Here is a 16,105-nt window from a genome sequence, read left to right as displayed (position 1 = left end):
AGAAAGCGTGGATTGCGGCGGCTAGATCAGCTTCGCCCCTGTAGGTACCGCTCTTACTACGCCGCCATTTAACAAGAAAAGTGCAACAGCTAGACTATAGCCGGCAATCCGGCGAGTCAAGATGCTACTATGCATAATAAGAGAACACGATTAGCTGTGCTGCCTACAAAGCAGTATCCTTACACCGCGCCGTCTCTCGCACTATACATGATAGGCAACATCTCCACTCCTTCAAGCAATTGGAGAAGCTCAAAATCCTTGAATGACAGTATAATATTAACGTTTTGCGTTTGGTTTCCTGGCGCCAGCGACATTATCTCTCCGATTAACGTGTCATTTTTCTTGGACGATTCAGCAGACTGAGCCAATATATCAATAGCATCTTTTGAGCTTCCAAAGTTGAAGTACGAATCTGAAGACCATTTAAGCATTTCTGAGCAAAACTGAAGCTAGAAAATCCTCGATGCATTTGCGCAGTTTATCAAGGCCGTTGCCTTCAACCCGTTTTGGTGCACTGTGCCACGCTTGTGAAGATATCGGCAAATGGTGGGTTTCTGGGTGTTAACGATTGCTTGTCCAGGATATTTTTGAAGCAATACTGGAAGTGCTGGGTTTTCTGGAGATCTTGAAACTTTATAGTTCCAGTAGTGACTATATATACAGTATCGAAGTGATGACTCATTTCCTCCGCTTAAACATCGAAAATAATCCGCCCGACTCCTTCTTCGCTTCGACTCTCAACGTCCCGATCTTATACTCCTGCGCATACCTCTGCAGAATATTATCCCCGTGATATTTGCGGTACTTCTTGCTTGCATCTGTGCCGGCCACTCCGAGCAGAACTATACGTTCATCAGTCTCTTCTCTTGGCAAGAACCACAATAAATGAGGGTAGGCGTACTCTTCTTCCCGCCCGGATGCTCTTCAGAGAATTTCGTCAGGTCGTAGACTGTCCCGTCAATGGCGAGCCACAGATCGCCGTCTCTGTTGTGGATGAGGAGATCGTCTTTTGTGTAGATTTTGTTGGTCGTTACGGGGATCACGTCCGACTCGGATTCGGCGCTGCTGGGAGGCGTGGCTGCGTCGGCTATCGCTGCCGCTGGCTCAGTGGATGGTTGCGTTTCTGTTCCTGGTTCATTTGACATGTTGGGTCAGGCAGCTTATGAAAGAAGTCTGATTTGCTTACAGTATAATGCTAGAGTGGTATTATACTTGGTCATGGCGACTGTCTTCATGTGCTAATCCTGGTCCTCTCGGTATTGCTGAAGCCGAGGCGGGGGGCCGAGATGCCGCGCGATAGCGTCTTGGAACAGGGAGCAAGCACGAGTCATACGGACCTTGTCAACCAATACATGCGGAGGAAATAAAATGTCACTAGCCAGATTATAGCCATTTGACGCAGCGCTCAGCCGGTATTTGAGCGGGGTGAGAGTCATGTACTTCGAGGTGGGCCTGGACTTCCCTCGTCTGCGTCGAGGACTAGCACGAACGCAATGGGATGCCGCTGGAGATAAATAATGCAAAAGGGACTCCATGGTCAGCCATCAGGCCATATCAATTGCAGTGCCTGTTTTTCTTCTGCGTCGGCTGCTTTTGACTCGGCCTTAGCGTCGTTGCTGGTAAGCGTCGCCCATCCCAGTTCCTGAAGAGTTTGCATACTCTGGGGCACCGCTTGCGGCTGAAGGGGAAAATCATGAGTAGAAAAGGTGGCTTCCATGACTGCGGAGGGGAGTCAATCCTCTAAACGTCTTAAGGAGTGGTGCTTGTTCCTGAAAGAGCCACTTTACAAGGTTGTTGCCGCCGGCGGTAACCCTAGCTTATAAGACCATCTTATTGCGGGAAACAGAGAAAAAGGGGAAGAAAGATAAAAGCTCTGTTGGCCGACCAGCCTAGCCGTATAATTCTACAGACTGCTTTTTTAAGACTCAGTTATCAATGGATAGATATGGGTTTCCTGCTCTGTCGTACCTCAACATGTTGCTGTGCTATATCAGACTCCAAAGTCAAAATTTTCTACATTCCCTGGAAGGCTGGTTTTATCATGAAATGAGCTGAACAGAGTCAAAATAAGTAAGCGCTTGTCATATCATAAAACACGAAAGTTGACTGTGATGCAATCCTCCAAATTCACTTGGGGCAGCGAGCCCATCACTCTCTGGCGACGCTTCCTGGCTGCCGCAGGATATACGAAGCGCAGGCTGTAAGGCGACTATCTTCCTGTCGAATCAGTCTCTGACACTTTTACCAGAGATGGTGGCCGTACTCCATACCTACCGCACAGTGCAAGATCCTAAATAGGTTCGCCCTCTCCCGAAGCTATCTCCAAGGTCAATCATCAAAGAAGAGTACAAGAGTTTCTTCTGGTATTTCGGAAAGACACTGCAGGATTTGTAGACCATGAAGACGACTTTTGCTAGCAGAACTTTGAGAGTCTTGTCAGTATTATTTGAACCATACGAGATAAGTCTTCTAGGGATTTGACGGACATGATCATCAATCTCAGGGGTAATTAGCAGATACGACGATACGTCAATCCGTACACCTCACGGGAGACACAGTCTCGGTGTGCTCGCTGAGTATTCAAACACTCAATTCATTCAAGCCCTCACAATGGCCGCGTGCATTTGAGGGTTTGATGTAGATGACGCGGCTCAATTCCCGTCGGCCGCAGTAAGGATACGCCTAGCACCACGCATCAGACCTTGACGATTCATTTACCCTTACAGTGGTATGATAAACCCGATCTCAAGTCACAGTAAGCGCTGAACCTCAATTACTTTTGTCTTACTACTCTACGAACATGAAGAGGATTCGCAGCTTACAGTTCCTGACAGAGAATAACCTGAAACTACCTGAAGTTCAAGGGAAATAAGACCAAGAAGCCTGTCGGTATCAGCACTGGATATTCTTGGTCAACCACTACACGCACCGGAGTCCATCCTCCCCAAAGTTATACTGAGAGGTTGCCTGAACGCTCAACCTCCTCATCGGACCGGAGTTCAGCAAAAAAAAAAAAAAAAAAAAAAAAAACGGAAGATTGCGCTCGGTGTGCCGTAGAAGCACCATAACCTTGAAAAATAAAAGTACCGTAGGGGTAATCCGATGCGACTCATAAAGGCCTGCATAGACCACCAAGAAACTTGCTTTGATAATTGCGAGATACACGGTCTATGGCCCAATAGATCGCCATATGACTTGCCCCTTCTGGCAATCTTCGTCCTCGCCCTAATACCTGGCATCTTGACGGCCGTGCACTCTACACTTCATTGCCGCATGACTGTGAGATCCTATGAGTTGTCACTTGCCGCGGCCTGCCAGCAGAGATCAGGGCCAGCCAGGATTCGATGCTAGTAATGGCCATTCTCCAGCCACAAGCCGTAATCTTATACGGCGAAGCTCGCGGTGCTCTGGATTGTCCAGGCTTCATGACCCAAACAAGCTGGTAACATAAGCCATTGAGATGAACCTGTCCCCGGGTTCAAGGTCCGATAATTATATACTATTATGTGCTTGCGTATCTTCACTCCTCGTCCCAAAAAATAAATTCAGCATTCTGGAGCTCTAAGTGTGGTAGGATGTATTCAATCCAGCTGTAAACGTGTTTCCAGTTGTCAAGCCCGGATGGGCCTAGCAGCGACAACGAACTCCTAGTGGAGAGAGCGTAGACAAGCCTAAATTTGCCTACTGCAACCCGCCTCCTGCTTCCGTCGTTGTCGGACCCTGTACCTAAGCGTCGACCACGGCAACCAGGCGTATCCCGAGACGGAACGAAGATCCTGATGTCATGGTGCCGATGCCCACATTCCTGGAACTACCAAGGAATGTCACGGTGTCGATCTGCGATCCCCACCTTATCGACTCTGTCGCTTGATCGTCGTGAACCTTGTGTCTAGTCCAGCAGATATCGGTCTCGTGCTTTTGGACCGCTTTTGACCGCAATACAACGCGCAGAGGCACCGCCACTGCTGACCCGCAGGCTGGAACAGTTGGAACAGCTGGAACAGCTGGATTCCGCGCTCCGCCTCGTTCTCCACTGTAATCCAGGCACGTTTTATCGAGACTCCACCGATCGATCAGGAGTCGGAGACCACAGCCTAGCCAGTTGCGGATGGCTATACGGACGGAGAAGCTGATGGCCAGAAGTCTCAGAGCGGGTAATATGTATTTGTTCCGTCTTTTGGGGACTCTGAATGAGACAGCCCAGGCAACCGAGTTTTGTGTCTGAGCAATGCGCAGTGAGTGAGCACACCATCATCGGGCCAGGGGAAAAAGGGGAAAGTCGCCAAGGGGACACGCGGAGGTGACGTAAGGCTTAAGCGGGCACAGAAAAGCTTCTCCCTCAGTATTTCGATCACTTACGAATCCGCTAAGAATAACAACCACTCAGAGGCCGCATCCGGCGCTGACTCAGCTAGCTAAGAGATGAGCATCCCTTGGCACTGCCGCTCTTTCTTACATGCTCTTCCCACCCTCTTCTGGCATCAACAACCATGCGTCTAGCTATCCTAGGGGCCCTGCTGGCCTCGCTCGGTCGCATTTCTGCCCTCGAAATCCAGCTTAATGATCCTCGTGTGTTTTTCTAGCTGAACCCCCGCCGGCGCCCCATTCTAACCCACATTCCTCGCAGAGTCCATCAAAGACGCCGCCTCGAAAACCGCCTATGGATCGCTGTTATGGTATTCAGGGAACGATACCGGTGGGAATCCTGGTGCATTCCCGGAAAAATGGTGGGAAGGCAGTGCTTTGTTTATGAGTTTGATGCTCTATTGGTACTATACGGGCGACTCGCAATACAATAGCCTGATCACTCAGGGGATGCAACACCAGGCGGGGAACGGCGACTATCTACCATCCAACTACAGCAGTTACTTAGTTCGTCTCCTCCTTTGTTTCGAATTGCCATAATTCAGCGCGATCATACTGACCATGTCAGGGTTACGATGATCAGTTCTTCTGGGGCGCCACCGCCATGCTCGCCGCCGAAATCGGGTTTCCCGAAGACGATGTCGAATACTCGTGGTTGTCGCTCGCGCAGGGTGTGTACAATACACAGATTAGAGCTTGGGACACTTCAAATTGCGGTGGCGGTCTGCGATGGCAAATGTACCCCTATCAGGCTGGTTACGCCATGAAGAACTCCATTTCCAATGCCGGTCTCTTCCAGCTCGCCGCGCGTCTTGCCCGGTATACGAGCAACGACACATACGCGGAAAACGCTCAGATGGTTTGGGACTGGGTTGTCTCCTCGCCGTTAGTGAACAACAAGACGTGGAACGTGGCCGACTCGACCGATATCAACGACGGCTGTACTTCGCAGGGAAACAACCAGTGGTCCTACAATTATGGCGCGTTCCTTATGGGTGCCGCCTACATGTATAATTATGTTCGTCTTCTGCCCTTCGGTGTTGTTCCAGCACTAACCGCACCAGACTGAGAAAGCTGAATGGAAAACAGTCGTCGACGGCCTACTCGGCAAACTCCTGGACGAGTTCTTTCCTGAACAGTACGGCGGCGGTAAAATCTTCTCTGAATATCTGTGCGAACCCAAAGCGCTCTGCAATTACAACGAAATTCTTTTCAAAGGCATCGTCTCGACATGGATCACTTTTGTTGGCTTGATTGTCCCGGAAACTTACGATCGTATTTTCGCCAAACTCCAAACGTCCGCTCAAGCGGCGGCCCTCTCCTGCAGCGGAGCTGGTAACAACACGTGTGGCGTCAAATGGTACAATTCAAGTTGGGACGGTTCGATCGGAATGGAGCAACAGATCATTGCGACTGATATCCTCTCGTCTGTTCTCGTTTCGGAAAAGTCAACCCCTCCTCTCACCACCAAGACCGGTGGAAACAGTACAAGTGACCCGAATGCCGGTACAAGTGATAGCAATCAGAATACAGGCGAGGCGAAGCCTATTACCACTGGTGATCGCGCGGGCGCTGGCATTCTGACGGTGGTTTTTGTTGGGCTCTGGGGTGCTATGATTGCGTGGATGGTCCTGGGGGAGGGACTGTAACGGCCTTTGCCTTTCTTGTTTGTTTCAGCTGCCTGCACGGCCTTCTTGTATATTCAGTAATCATTCGGAAGGAGTATTATGGATCTGTGAATACGTGTTTATCTGGAGAATTGATATAGGATTAGCAACTGCAAATTACTTTTTCGGCATTATATGCCTTGGCGTCAAAGATCAACCAACTCAGTATAGGTCATGATTCTGCTGTTCCTGGTTACCTATGTGTCAAGTACTTAGGCAGCGTCAATCAGACTCAAGTATCTAGGCTGCAACGGTCACTTGTACTGTTTCCACCGGTGAGCGCTCAACAAACCCATAAACCCTACCCGACCGAACCGTCAAGCATAACTAACGCCCTTCCCCTTTCCTCTCGCAAAAAAGCTATACCCCACAATCCCAACACAAGCCACAAAGCTGATAAACATGAACGCAGTGTCTGCCTTTGCAGAAACACATCTACTCTTCAGCTTCCCCTCCTCCTCTCGCCCTCCATACCGACACCCTATGCCGTTCCCAACTGTAACACACCCACCGCTAAGCAACTCGTTTCTCCAAGTGGCTTCGCTGTAGTACACGTTGCTGCAGTCCGTATGCCGGAGGAGGACGGCGTATGCCTGTGCATACCCACGGGCAGTAATCTATCAGCCACCCATCAACTAAGCGGGGGGTGATGAAGGCCAAGTAGGCGAGAGGGAAATGAGAAGAGAAAGTGAAAACGTACAATCCCACTCGCCAACATCGCCACTCCACTAAGGGCATCTAGAACAAACGTGATGAGTCCTTCGAGCGATGATATGAAAAGAGAGATAATGCCAATCGAGGAGACCAGGGTGCCGAACCCGCCGCAGAACGCGGCGTACCTTGTCGCAGGTGGGACGGACTGGAGCCTGGTGTCTTGACCACGAGCGAGGTCAACGGAGATGCCGAGGACTATGATGGCGGAGATGGCCTGAATGGTCAGTGGTTAGGGATGGACTGGCTTTTTGGAAAACAGGTTATTGTCTCAATGGTGTTGTTGGTGTGGAGAAGCTTAATACGGAGACCTACCTGGAAGACGCGCAATATTGCGTCGATTATTCGCATTGTGTATGGTTGCGGATGGGTCGTCTAGAGGATGTAAGTTATGTCGTGAGTAAATGACCTTGTGCTTCGATTAGGAGTATTGATAGTGAGGGAACCCAGCCCTTCAAGCTCAACTTGGTAGAACTGTGATTATTTCTCGCAGGCAGGGCCAAAAACGGGATAAGGAGCAAGGATAAGTACTAGATAATAATTTGAAGCAATATTTAAACGAGCAGGACGACCATATTTATACCTAGGCTATATTATCTGTACAAGCACAGATACAAGCGGATCACAGACGCCCTGCCTGCGGCTAGCAAACAAACCTAGCCCATTCTGACTACGGCTACGGAAATCAGCTTTGCCTCCTATGTAGGTGAGGCCAGCACTGCGCCTTGACCAAGTGTGTATTTGTTTCATCTTGACACACAGCATAGCGTGACACCTGTGACTGACAGATTGCATGGCAGACTTCGCATTACCGTCTGGTGCGACGCAGGAGGTGAGAGATGGTTGGACAGAACCCTTTCTCGCGATGCTAACCGCCGATCCTGAGACCCTGTTGTTGCGCTGTCATTTCTAGGCTCTTTGTGTTCAGATGCTCTTCCTAGTCTTTGGCTTGTCCGGGGTGTTCGTGCCTGGTCTAAAATCAAGGTCAACCAATGCAATGTGCGCCAACCAGGATACTAGGCTTTGGCTAGGCTGTCAGCCCATTGATGTATGCTAGGGGCCAGGGAGCCTGGCGCTTAATGAGTGGCTGACTAGCTGACTGCTGGTACTTGAGACCGCTGGGCGGACACAGGGTAGGTGGCTAGTGCGGCGCTAAAGGAGGCTCGTTCTGTTTGAGGCTTGAGGGGTTTAAGCAGCGTAATCTTTGCGATATCTTCGTTTAGTCAGACTTGGAGAGGCTTGGCTGATTTTTGCTGGTTTCTGTGGGCTAAGCGAGGTCACAGACACTGACCAGTGATCAAATCTTTCTTAGATTGATGCAGAAGTTGCATCGATGAGTTTTTATGAAACTGGGTTCTGGTAGTGGAACTACGGGTGGCTTGGAGGATAGTATAATATTACTACCTCCATGCACAAGATGGAGATGGACAGGTACTGAGGTTGGACTATGCAGCATGTACGACCAGGCCGATAAGGCTTGGGTCCGGGTATACGTTGACCACACCTGCCGCCGTCATTACACTTAGTTTTTGGAGGGGACTTGAATATACCAAAACTGGATACTTTCTCTCGGTCTTGATCAGCATCATGTTTGTCGAGTTAGCTGTTTCTTAGAGGTCCTCCTACGCAATACAGTGCTCTGCTGGCCTTTTTGGCAGTAAAAGCTTGTCGAAGAAGTTATTATCGAGGCCTTTGATACTTGATCTTATCAAACCTGATTGCCGCTGGAGCCTTAAGAACATGGATACTGATGCTATGCCTCTAGCACACGGAAAACTATCCAATGTTGAAGCGTACCTACAATACGACAGTAATAATTAGCACCCACAGGGACATACAATCTCATGTAGGGCCAAAGATTATATCTGCCTGCATTGCTACTGTTGTAGCAGATACCCACATTAACGGTAGACCTCAAGGCTTGTCCTTAGTACATTTCTACGAACATGCACAACATGACTCGTGATATGTATCTGTTATACCCAACCGTGGAAATGGAGCTTACCTTACCAGTTTTGTGACATTACTGCAGTACGTGGTACTTGGGTAAAAGAGGATGCCAAAAAAAAAAAAGAGAAAAAAAAGAAATGACAAGGGTGGGATTCGAACCCACGCCAAATTAATGACGCGGAAACTTGATAGATCAAGATAGAGGTTCTAATTAGATACCTTAACCGCGCGCCTTAGACCGCTCGGCCACCTTGCCAATTGATGAAATATTGTTTTGAATTATGAAACTAAGTAGTTATTAACAGTCTCAGACCATTGAAGAACTTGGAAGTCTCCATGCTCACACCGCATTCACCCTCAGTAGTACGTGCCCTTATATCTTAGGAGCAGTACAGAATGAATAGTTGCTTAATAGCCCAAATATATAGAATATGCTGTTGGGTTGTCGTTCGACTTGGGCTGAAACTCCGCTTTCGATCATGGGATGCGAATATATATATCTCTCGGAGCTCGACCGTGCCACGACTAGGTAATATTTCTTGTCATGGGCGACCATTCCACGAAATAAGAACACCTGTCAAAGATACGAGTAACCAAATGCTGACAAGAATGACAGCACAAGGAACAAAGAGGGGACCGCATGTCCGATTTAGAGAGCTTGGTTATGTCGACGTAGTATCTTGCTCGAAGACCGCAGATGCACGAAGCCGAGAAGAAGTAGACAAAGCAGACGAAGCTAGGGATCTGACAACTCGGAGCCATACGAACTGTCTTGCTTATTTCCCCTGATAGTCCACCTACTATACCCACCATGAGGTCATGCTTAGGTGGATAAGACTTTGACTCGGCAACCGACTCCCCTACACCACGCCTAGATCTCAGATTCGATTCGACACCTTCTCGATAACCTCCAATGAACCACACAAACATCGACCGGGATTATTTTCCGGTTACTACAAGCGCACAGCCTATATTAATGCACCCAGCCCATTAGGATAGCAGCGACCCGTTTCCTCCCCAGTGGCCTGACTAACTGGCTCGCAACGACCTTCAAGCAGCGAAGCTCATTCGACCCCACCGAGTAGACAGGTAGATATCCATTAATCAAGTGAGTCGGGGTCTACCAATCCCACAGACTGCGATTGGATGATCAAACGTTGTGAGGATAGCAACGATGGAGGATGCTAAATGTTACAATAGGTTTATTCATAATAAGGAAATTGATTCTCACTTAACAACAAGCATCATTGGTCTAGTGGTAGAATTCATCGTTGCCATCGATGAGGCCCGTGTTCGATTCACGGATGATGCAGAATAATTAGCTTTTTTTAAACCATTCGGTAAATGCACTGGACCCGAGGGAACTCGAGGGTAGCTGTGTGGTCCCACGCTTTGTCACTCCTCATTGCCGTATCATCGTTTTTTAGTCTCTTTGAAAACCCGGCCATACTCCAACAAAGACCAGCTGAGCTTCAAGGGCTAGCTCATATGGACAAGCACTCGGAACACGTGGTACCAAGATATTAATTCAAGAGGTAACTCAAGCTAGCTCATAAATACCAACATGCCCCAGCAGTGCAGAGTATAAAGAATGATTATCTTATAAAGGTATTATGGCAGGCTGACCTCAAACCCCGGTGCCTTCGTGTCGTCCTTTCCAATCGGTTATGGACTCATTGGCTGTTGTCATGTTGTAACTTTGCAGCGTTCTGAGTGTGCCATAACAGAAGAAGTGAGTAACAGCTGAGGCGGCGAATGACAAAGGTCAAGCGTAGTATAGAAGCTGTATTTATGGCGTAAAGGCTCAATGACTCGTCGGTTCGCCAAGGCTTACGCAGCCGACAACTGATTTTTTTAAAAGGCAGGTTACAGGTCAGGTGGCACCGTTCTCCCTGGTATGAGCTTACCAGCCACGTGATATAAGCAGCCTGTCAACCGGAGGAGGTTCCTCCTTACTAATCAATGTCCAGCACCTCGCTCGTTTACATATCTGTTTGATACTCTACGCCGTTTGTATAGCAGGGATATCTGTTTGATGCCTCGTACCGTTTGTATGACAAGGATATCTCCTGTATAGCGAGAACCTTCTTTTTGAAACCTTTGAAAAAGGTATAAATTGCCTATACAGATCGTAGTTAGGAGATCAAGACCTTCAATTCAAATCGTTCGTGTTAGATGTTGATTACATAACCACCTCAATAACCGACACAGCCTAATCTCTGACCCCTGATCTGACCCCTCTATGTATCGTACACACAGAGAGAGAGAGAGATTGAAGAAGAGATATCTATCATCAACGAGATAGATAATCAATCGTCATATGGCGTCCGATCCTTAGTAGGCTACGTTCGTGTAGTTGATACAGTTTCCTTCTGCCTTTTCCCCTCTGAGCATCCACAACAAAATTCAAGGAATCTATAGTTATTTAAAATTTTTTATACACTAGGGGTAAAGCCAAATTCCACACGGTCAGCTGACTTGCAGGTCCTCAGCGGATCTGATTCTTCGGTGTACACCTCAACTATGGGTTTCATTATTGTTAACACTTACGCCACATTTGACTCAGGCAAGTGATATACTCGAACACGGGTGTTCTGCAGCCGCAGAATAACCAAATCCTCTGTAAGGTAAAGTGAATCCGGCATCAACGCATTCAGGTAAGGGCGCTTAGCGATATTTGAGTCTCAAACACGTTGCGTTATGCAGCATTGACAAAGGTGGATCTGAGGGTGACATTCCAGGAGCAGGCTACACTAAACAAAACATATAGCGCAAGGGGAACAAAAGACGCTCACTCAAAGATTCCTGCTCAATGGCCAAACCCTAATCCTTCGTGCGCTTCCCATCCAAGACCTCAACATGCTCCAGCCCTTCCCCTTTAGCATTGATATCCTTCCCATCGCTCTCTTCTTCTTTGTCCTTGATAGCATATTCACCAACACTGTACTTCCCGGCCTTGACGTCTCGTCTCCACAGCCACTGGCCAACCATAAAAAGCGTGCACCAGCAGATAACAAAGATCGTGTTGACCGTGTATCCCTTGCGCCATTTAGGTGCTTCTACGACAGGGAACACGGTGATTGGGTAGAAGCTGAAGAAGACCCAGCCAAACGTCATCTATCCTCCATGTTAGAATGCCAGAAAGAGAGTAAGGTATAGGGTAGGCATACCATAGCCCCAGACGTAAACGCTCTGGCTTCAGAGTCATCGCGCATGACCATATTCACCCACGGGAAGAGGATTGGCGTGACACACGAGGTGAAGCCGAGGAGGTAGTATGCAGTGACTAGTATCGTCAACACACTGCGCCCAACACAGGGGTATATAGGAAGAAAGGATGAGCTCACATTTCAGCCCCAGCGGAATATCCCAGACCAAAAGGCAGACATTCGAGAAGAGCAGGACCGAGGCAACAACGCCCATGACAGCCCACGGCGGATATACCATGACCAGAGATGTCGCCAGAACACCCGCAAACACAGACACCGCCTGCACGCCAGTCGGGATCATATTGATTTGAGACACTGTCCAAGTACCATATCGATCTGCCTGATCTTTTAGCCAGAGGATCATCTGGCCGGCAACGTAGGAGGTGCATTGGAAGCTGGTCGAACCGTTAGTCACTGCAAAAAACAGTTTCTGCCTACCTGTGCACAGGCTAGGTAGGGAGACGGGCCACTAACAAGATATATGTAAATACCGCGATATAGAAATGCCAATGGGTAAACACCCTCCTGAGCATGCGTTTTCCAATTTTCCGACTCTCCCTCACGCCCTCGTTCCGCATCCTCTGAGCACAGAGCCTATGATCAGCGTCCGTCAACCACCACACCTTCTTCCCCTGCGGCAGACCAGGGAAGAAGAAGAAACTGCCCAGGGCAATCGGCAAGCTAATGCACCCATCGATAATGAATAGCCACCGCCACCCGGCCATCCCATGGACACCGTCCAGCGTCTCATGCGCTGCGGCTTGTAAATACCCGCCGGCAAAGGAGCCGAGATTGCTCGAGACGAACCAGACACCCGCGCGCTTGAAGAGCTCGTCGCCCCTGTACCAGGAGGAAAGGATATACATGGTACCGCTGGACACGGGGGTCTCAAGGACACCGAGGAGAAACCGAAGACCGTAGATATCGTGGTGATTGCGGAGGCGGGATTGTGCGAATGTGAGGATGGACCAGCACACTTCCATGGTTGGCAGGAAATAGCGCGCAAATTTGGGCCGCGACATTATCATCATGCTGGGGATTTCGAAGAGCATGTAGCCGATGTTGTAGAAGGTGCCGAAGAGCGAGTACTCGTTTCCATACAAAGAAAGGTCCTCTTTCATCCCAGAAGAGTAGGCGTTATTGATGTTGACTTGATCGAGCCATTTGATAAAGTCTGGACAGCGTCAGTGTCAGTGTCAGTGCCAGTATTAGTGGCCACGCAGAGAGGATTGAGGTTTCGGATGGGGACAGACACGCAAGGCAGCAAAGCGGCAGCAGGACGCAGTCCAATTTGAAGAGCAACTTGCGCTCCTGCTTTGAGTAGTGGCTTGGATACCAGTCGAAGAGGTAGAGCCAGGCGACCCATAGAGAGCGCGGCTTGGGCTTGTCAGCGGAACTGATAGGGGCAGGAGCGGCATCTCTCTCGGCGTCGGTGATCTTCACATCTTCGAATGCTGGGTTTTGCGATGCATCCACGGCCATGGGTTGGTCGAGGCTAGTCTTCCCTTTGACGACTTGGTCGGTCATGGTGCCCTTAATTGTGCCACTGAGTCCGCGCAGTGTTGAGGGGAAGGGTGTAGGGGGAGGGTCCAGACGGTATCTCCATGTCTTTGACGTCTTATATAGGATCCATTGCTAGATAGATCGGTGTAGAAGGTATGATTGGATCCAGCCAACCACGCCACCCCAGACTCTGGGCGCGGAGTGCGGGGTATCTGGAGCAGCGAGGGATGGACACTTGCTCGGAGGATCTCTGATGGGATGCGGAGGATCTCGACCCGAGGGCTGGGGTTCGGCTAAAATGTCGATCGGGGGATTTTGTCCCTAGGAATTTTGTCTCTAGTCAGGTGGTTATGAGATTGAACAGCCCAGCTGGTAGTCTATGTATGAGATGTCCCGACTGGGGTGGGACTAGGGCTAATTGGCTTGATCGTCTTTATGTAGAGCATAGATAGTTGGATATCTTTCAATGTGATTTGTGACTTCATACGCAGATATTTGCAACTCTAGAAAATCATACTGATATTTCAGATTACGACCCAGACTATACGTACTCGTAGCATCTATGTTATGACTGATCTACGCCACACTAATGTCCAAGTCATCCCCAACTGCCCGGATAGACAGCTTCGGCCGCTTCATCCACATGTCACGCACACTTTCGTGCCCTAAGCCCGCGGACGCCGCAACTGCAAAGACGCCAGAGACAAGCCAAATTTCCGAGCTGTTGCTCAAATTACTGAGAGGAAGATCATGGCGTACCGATGGGAGAAAAGTCCTCGACGCGATGAGATTCGTGTTCGGATCCGGTCTGAACCAAAACACTCTGCTCTGCACATCAACCGTCCTTTTGCCGCTGCTCGAGACCAGGAACTGAGTATTTTCCGCTAAATCAGCGATTCCGCTCGCTCCAGCACGAGATCTGATCAAACAGCTCCCCGGCTCTGTGCAGTGTCCGAAAGTTTGAGAGTTCGGCTGGGTCGCGGTGATAAAACCACCAGAAGCTGTTTCGCTATTGATTGCAAAACCTGAGTCGACAAGCTGAATATCCTCCGACAGTCCTCGTTGTTCGAAGCTCCCTTGTATTCTATGCACCCTCACATGCCACCCTGGATAGACCTCTCCCAGCGGAACTAACACCGTCGAAATCCTCATCTTAATATACCTCCACGGGCACCAAACACTGAATAGCCCGGGGACCGTGCCGTCCTTTTGACCAGTGCTACAGTGCACATCCAAAGCCCTTTCCTTGACCGGAGCATCCCTCACTCTCCAACTCTCGCCGCCATCGAAACTCACAGCGAGCGTACTGTCCGGCGCTATCTGCTCAAGGAGCGCCCCGCAAGGAACACTGAACGCAAACGCAGACGAGTATGCAAGCTTCCCGTACTTTGCTTCGCGTGCTTTATGCCCCTTCCTCGTCATCTGGCCGGACGAGAGGAGGAAGTGGTGCTCGTGACTGTTGACCAGGATATGACGAGGCGGCCAGAGGAGTTCCACCTGTCGAAGTGATGGTCCAGTTATGGAAGAGGAGGGGTGAGGAAGCTCAGAGCCCTTCCAGAACGGATGTGCCTCGGGGAGCATTAGGATGATGAATGCCTTCAGGCACCAGTAGACCGATTGCGGCGAGTTGTAGTTCTCTGCCATGTACATGTTGGGGTACGTGAAGCCGATATTCAGTGTTCCGTCGACGTTGAAAATGTGCGGCTGTTTTGACCACCAGCGTAGATGCCGGAGAAGCAGCCCCTTGATGGCTCCTAGGCTACTGACGGGCTCGTCAAGCTGGACACCTGCGCAAGCCGCAGCAGACCAGAACGCTGCAAATGCGAAACGGTATGTCATGCTGCGGCCGAAGGGGATGGCAGCGCCTGCTAACAGTCAGTACATGAGCTCTATATCCAACAGAGGAAGTAGTAGCATACCATCAGGATCAAAATACCGCCAGAAAACAGACCCGAACTCCTTGGCAGACTGACAGTATCTCTCTGCCCTGGGCTGATCCTCATCACCCGCAAACCGTACATACAGCAACTGCGCAAACTGGATGGCGAAGCTGCCTGAATAGTAATCTGCTTGTTTCCGCTCATCACCCCATAGTCCGTCACTCGACCAGCCCTGGCCAATATTGAATGCGTCGAGTGTGTTAAGAGCAGCGGTGATTTCGTCTTGGAGTTCATCTCTAGGGACGCCGAGGGATCTGATGAGAGCAAGGTTCACAAATACGCGGAACCAGAGCCAGTTGTTCTGTGGTATTTTGTGTCTGTTTATCTCTCTGAGCCATGTAATAAGGTTCTTTCTGTGAACATCATTCAATTTATCGAGAAATGCATCAGGCCTAGCCAGGAGCGCAACGGCAATAGACTCCATCTCGACCATCCGTTGATCAAAGTCTCCAAGATCGCCCCAGTATTCCGAACTCTCTGGGTCTACTCCAGCGCGCAGACCATCAACCCAGGACTGGAAATCGAGGGTTTCGCACTCTTCCTCGAGGAGAAACGGGACGACCCATAGCGGACGCGCGAACCCTTCTAGCTGCGCGGCGGCTTCGTCGAATCCGGCTGCGCTTGCGACTGATAGCCTGATTCGTGCCTTGCAGGGACTTATGTAGGACTCGAGCGCAGAGAGCAGGGACTTTGCAGCGTAGACTAGGTCTGATCGTGTGATGAAGGCGTTGTCTGAGAAACCTGATAGAGGCGGCATTGT

At 49.7% G+C, this 16,105-nt stretch overlaps 7 protein-coding genes and 2 non-coding genes across 9 annotated transcripts; 4 read left to right on the top strand and 5 right to left on the bottom strand.

Annotated features, from left to right (window-relative positions):
- Nucleotides 1–678: 678 nt before the first annotated feature.
- Nucleotides 679–1,145, bottom strand: BDW70DRAFT_153754 (cytochrome b5-like heme/steroid binding domain-containing protein; the record flags this gene model as incomplete). The annotated part of the gene is made up of 2 exons (XM_073739712.1): nucleotides 679–842; nucleotides 902–1,145. 2 exons carry the CDS (start codon nucleotides 1,143–1,145, stop codon nucleotides 679–681), a joined length of 408 nt encoding a protein of 135 aa, XP_073591775.1.
- Nucleotides 1,146–3,031: 1,886 nt separating this feature from the next.
- BDW70DRAFT_144133 (uncharacterized protein) lies at nucleotides 3,032–4,311 on the top strand. The gene has a single exon (XM_073738208.1). It carries the CDS (start codon nucleotides 3,103–3,105, stop codon nucleotides 3,349–3,351), a length of 249 nt encoding a protein of 82 aa, XP_073591774.1. The 5' UTR covers nucleotides 3,032–3,102; the 3' UTR covers nucleotides 3,352–4,311.
- Nucleotides 4,312–4,356: 45 nt separating this feature from the next.
- BDW70DRAFT_144131 (glycoside hydrolase family 76 protein) lies at nucleotides 4,357–6,283 on the top strand. The gene is made up of 4 exons (XM_073738207.1): nucleotides 4,357–4,569; nucleotides 4,628–4,872; nucleotides 4,934–5,383; nucleotides 5,430–6,283. Exons 1-4 carry the CDS (start codon nucleotides 4,491–4,493, stop codon nucleotides 6,012–6,014), a joined length of 1,359 nt encoding a protein of 452 aa, XP_073591773.1. The 5' UTR covers nucleotides 4,357–4,490; the 3' UTR covers nucleotides 6,015–6,283.
- Nucleotides 6,284–7,094, bottom strand: BDW70DRAFT_171807 (MARVEL domain-containing protein; the record flags this gene model as incomplete). Its single annotated transcript, XM_073743324.1, has 3 exons — nucleotides 6,284–6,625; nucleotides 6,733–6,960; nucleotides 7,059–7,094. The coding sequence occupies 3 exons, from the start codon at nucleotides 7,092–7,094 to the stop codon at nucleotides 6,350–6,352; spliced, it is 540 nt and encodes a 179-aa protein (XP_073591772.1). The 3' UTR covers nucleotides 6,284–6,349.
- Nucleotides 7,095–8,831: 1,737 nt separating this feature from the next.
- Nucleotides 8,832–8,949, bottom strand: BDW70DRAFT_t165. Its single transcript has one exon. It is a non-coding gene; the product is annotated as a tRNA-Leu (tRNA).
- Nucleotides 8,950–9,934: 985 nt separating this feature from the next.
- BDW70DRAFT_t167 lies at nucleotides 9,935–10,005 on the top strand. Its single transcript has one exon. It is a non-coding gene; the product is annotated as a tRNA-Gly (tRNA).
- Nucleotides 9,972–10,495, top strand: BDW70DRAFT_144128 (uncharacterized protein). Its single transcript, XM_073738206.1, has one exon. It carries the CDS (start codon nucleotides 10,038–10,040, stop codon nucleotides 10,218–10,220), a length of 183 nt encoding a protein of 60 aa, XP_073591771.1. The 5' UTR covers nucleotides 9,972–10,037; the 3' UTR covers nucleotides 10,221–10,495.
- A 1,021-nt stretch (nucleotides 10,496–11,516) lies between these two features.
- On the bottom strand, nucleotides 11,517–13,429 carry BDW70DRAFT_171806 (major facilitator superfamily domain-containing protein; the record flags this gene model as incomplete). Its single annotated transcript, XM_073743323.1, has 5 exons — nucleotides 11,517–11,810; nucleotides 11,864–11,979; nucleotides 12,041–12,316; nucleotides 12,468–13,076; nucleotides 13,156–13,429. The coding sequence occupies 5 exons, from the start codon at nucleotides 13,427–13,429 to the stop codon at nucleotides 11,517–11,519; spliced, it is 1,569 nt and encodes a 522-aa protein (XP_073591770.1).
- Nucleotides 13,430–13,981: 552 nt separating this feature from the next.
- On the bottom strand, nucleotides 13,982–16,102 carry BDW70DRAFT_171805 (DUF2264 domain-containing protein; the record flags this gene model as incomplete). The annotated part of the gene is made up of 2 exons (XM_073743322.1): nucleotides 13,982–15,270; nucleotides 15,325–16,102. The coding sequence occupies 2 exons, from the start codon at nucleotides 16,100–16,102 to the stop codon at nucleotides 13,982–13,984; spliced, it is 2,067 nt and encodes a 688-aa protein (XP_073591769.1).
- Nucleotides 16,103–16,105: the final 3 nt, after the last annotated feature.

The sequence above is a fragment of the Aspergillus foveolatus genome, assembly GCF_047715535.1.
Source record: "Aspergillus foveolatus strain CBS 279.81 unplaced genomic scaffold BDW70scaffold_87, whole genome shotgun sequence".
In the NCBI taxonomy this organism is placed as follows: Eukaryota; Fungi; Ascomycota; class Eurotiomycetes; order Eurotiales; family Aspergillaceae; genus Aspergillus; species Aspergillus foveolatus.
Note: the sequence above shows the minus strand (reverse complement) of the source record. Positions and strands in the feature narration are given on the sequence as shown.

Coding starts and splice junctions, on each gene's coding strand:
- BDW70DRAFT_144131 (XM_073738207.1), top strand. CDS start 4,491: ATGCGTCTAGCTATCCTAGGGGCCCTGCTGGCCTCGCTCGGTCGCATT. Junction 4,873..4,933: donor CCAACTACAGCAGTTACTTA/GTTCGTCTCCTC, acceptor TGACCATGTCAG/GGTTACGATGATCAGTTCTT. Junction 5,384..5,429: donor CCGCCTACATGTATAATTAT/GTTCGTCTTCTG, acceptor TAACCGCACCAG/ACTGAGAAAGCTGAATGGAA.
- BDW70DRAFT_144133 (XM_073738208.1), top strand. CDS start 3,103: ATGCGACTCATAAAGGCCTGCATAGACCACCAAGAAACTTGCTTTGAT.
- BDW70DRAFT_144128 (XM_073738206.1), top strand. CDS start 10,038: ATGCACTGGACCCGAGGGAACTCGAGGGTAGCTGTGTGGTCCCACGCT.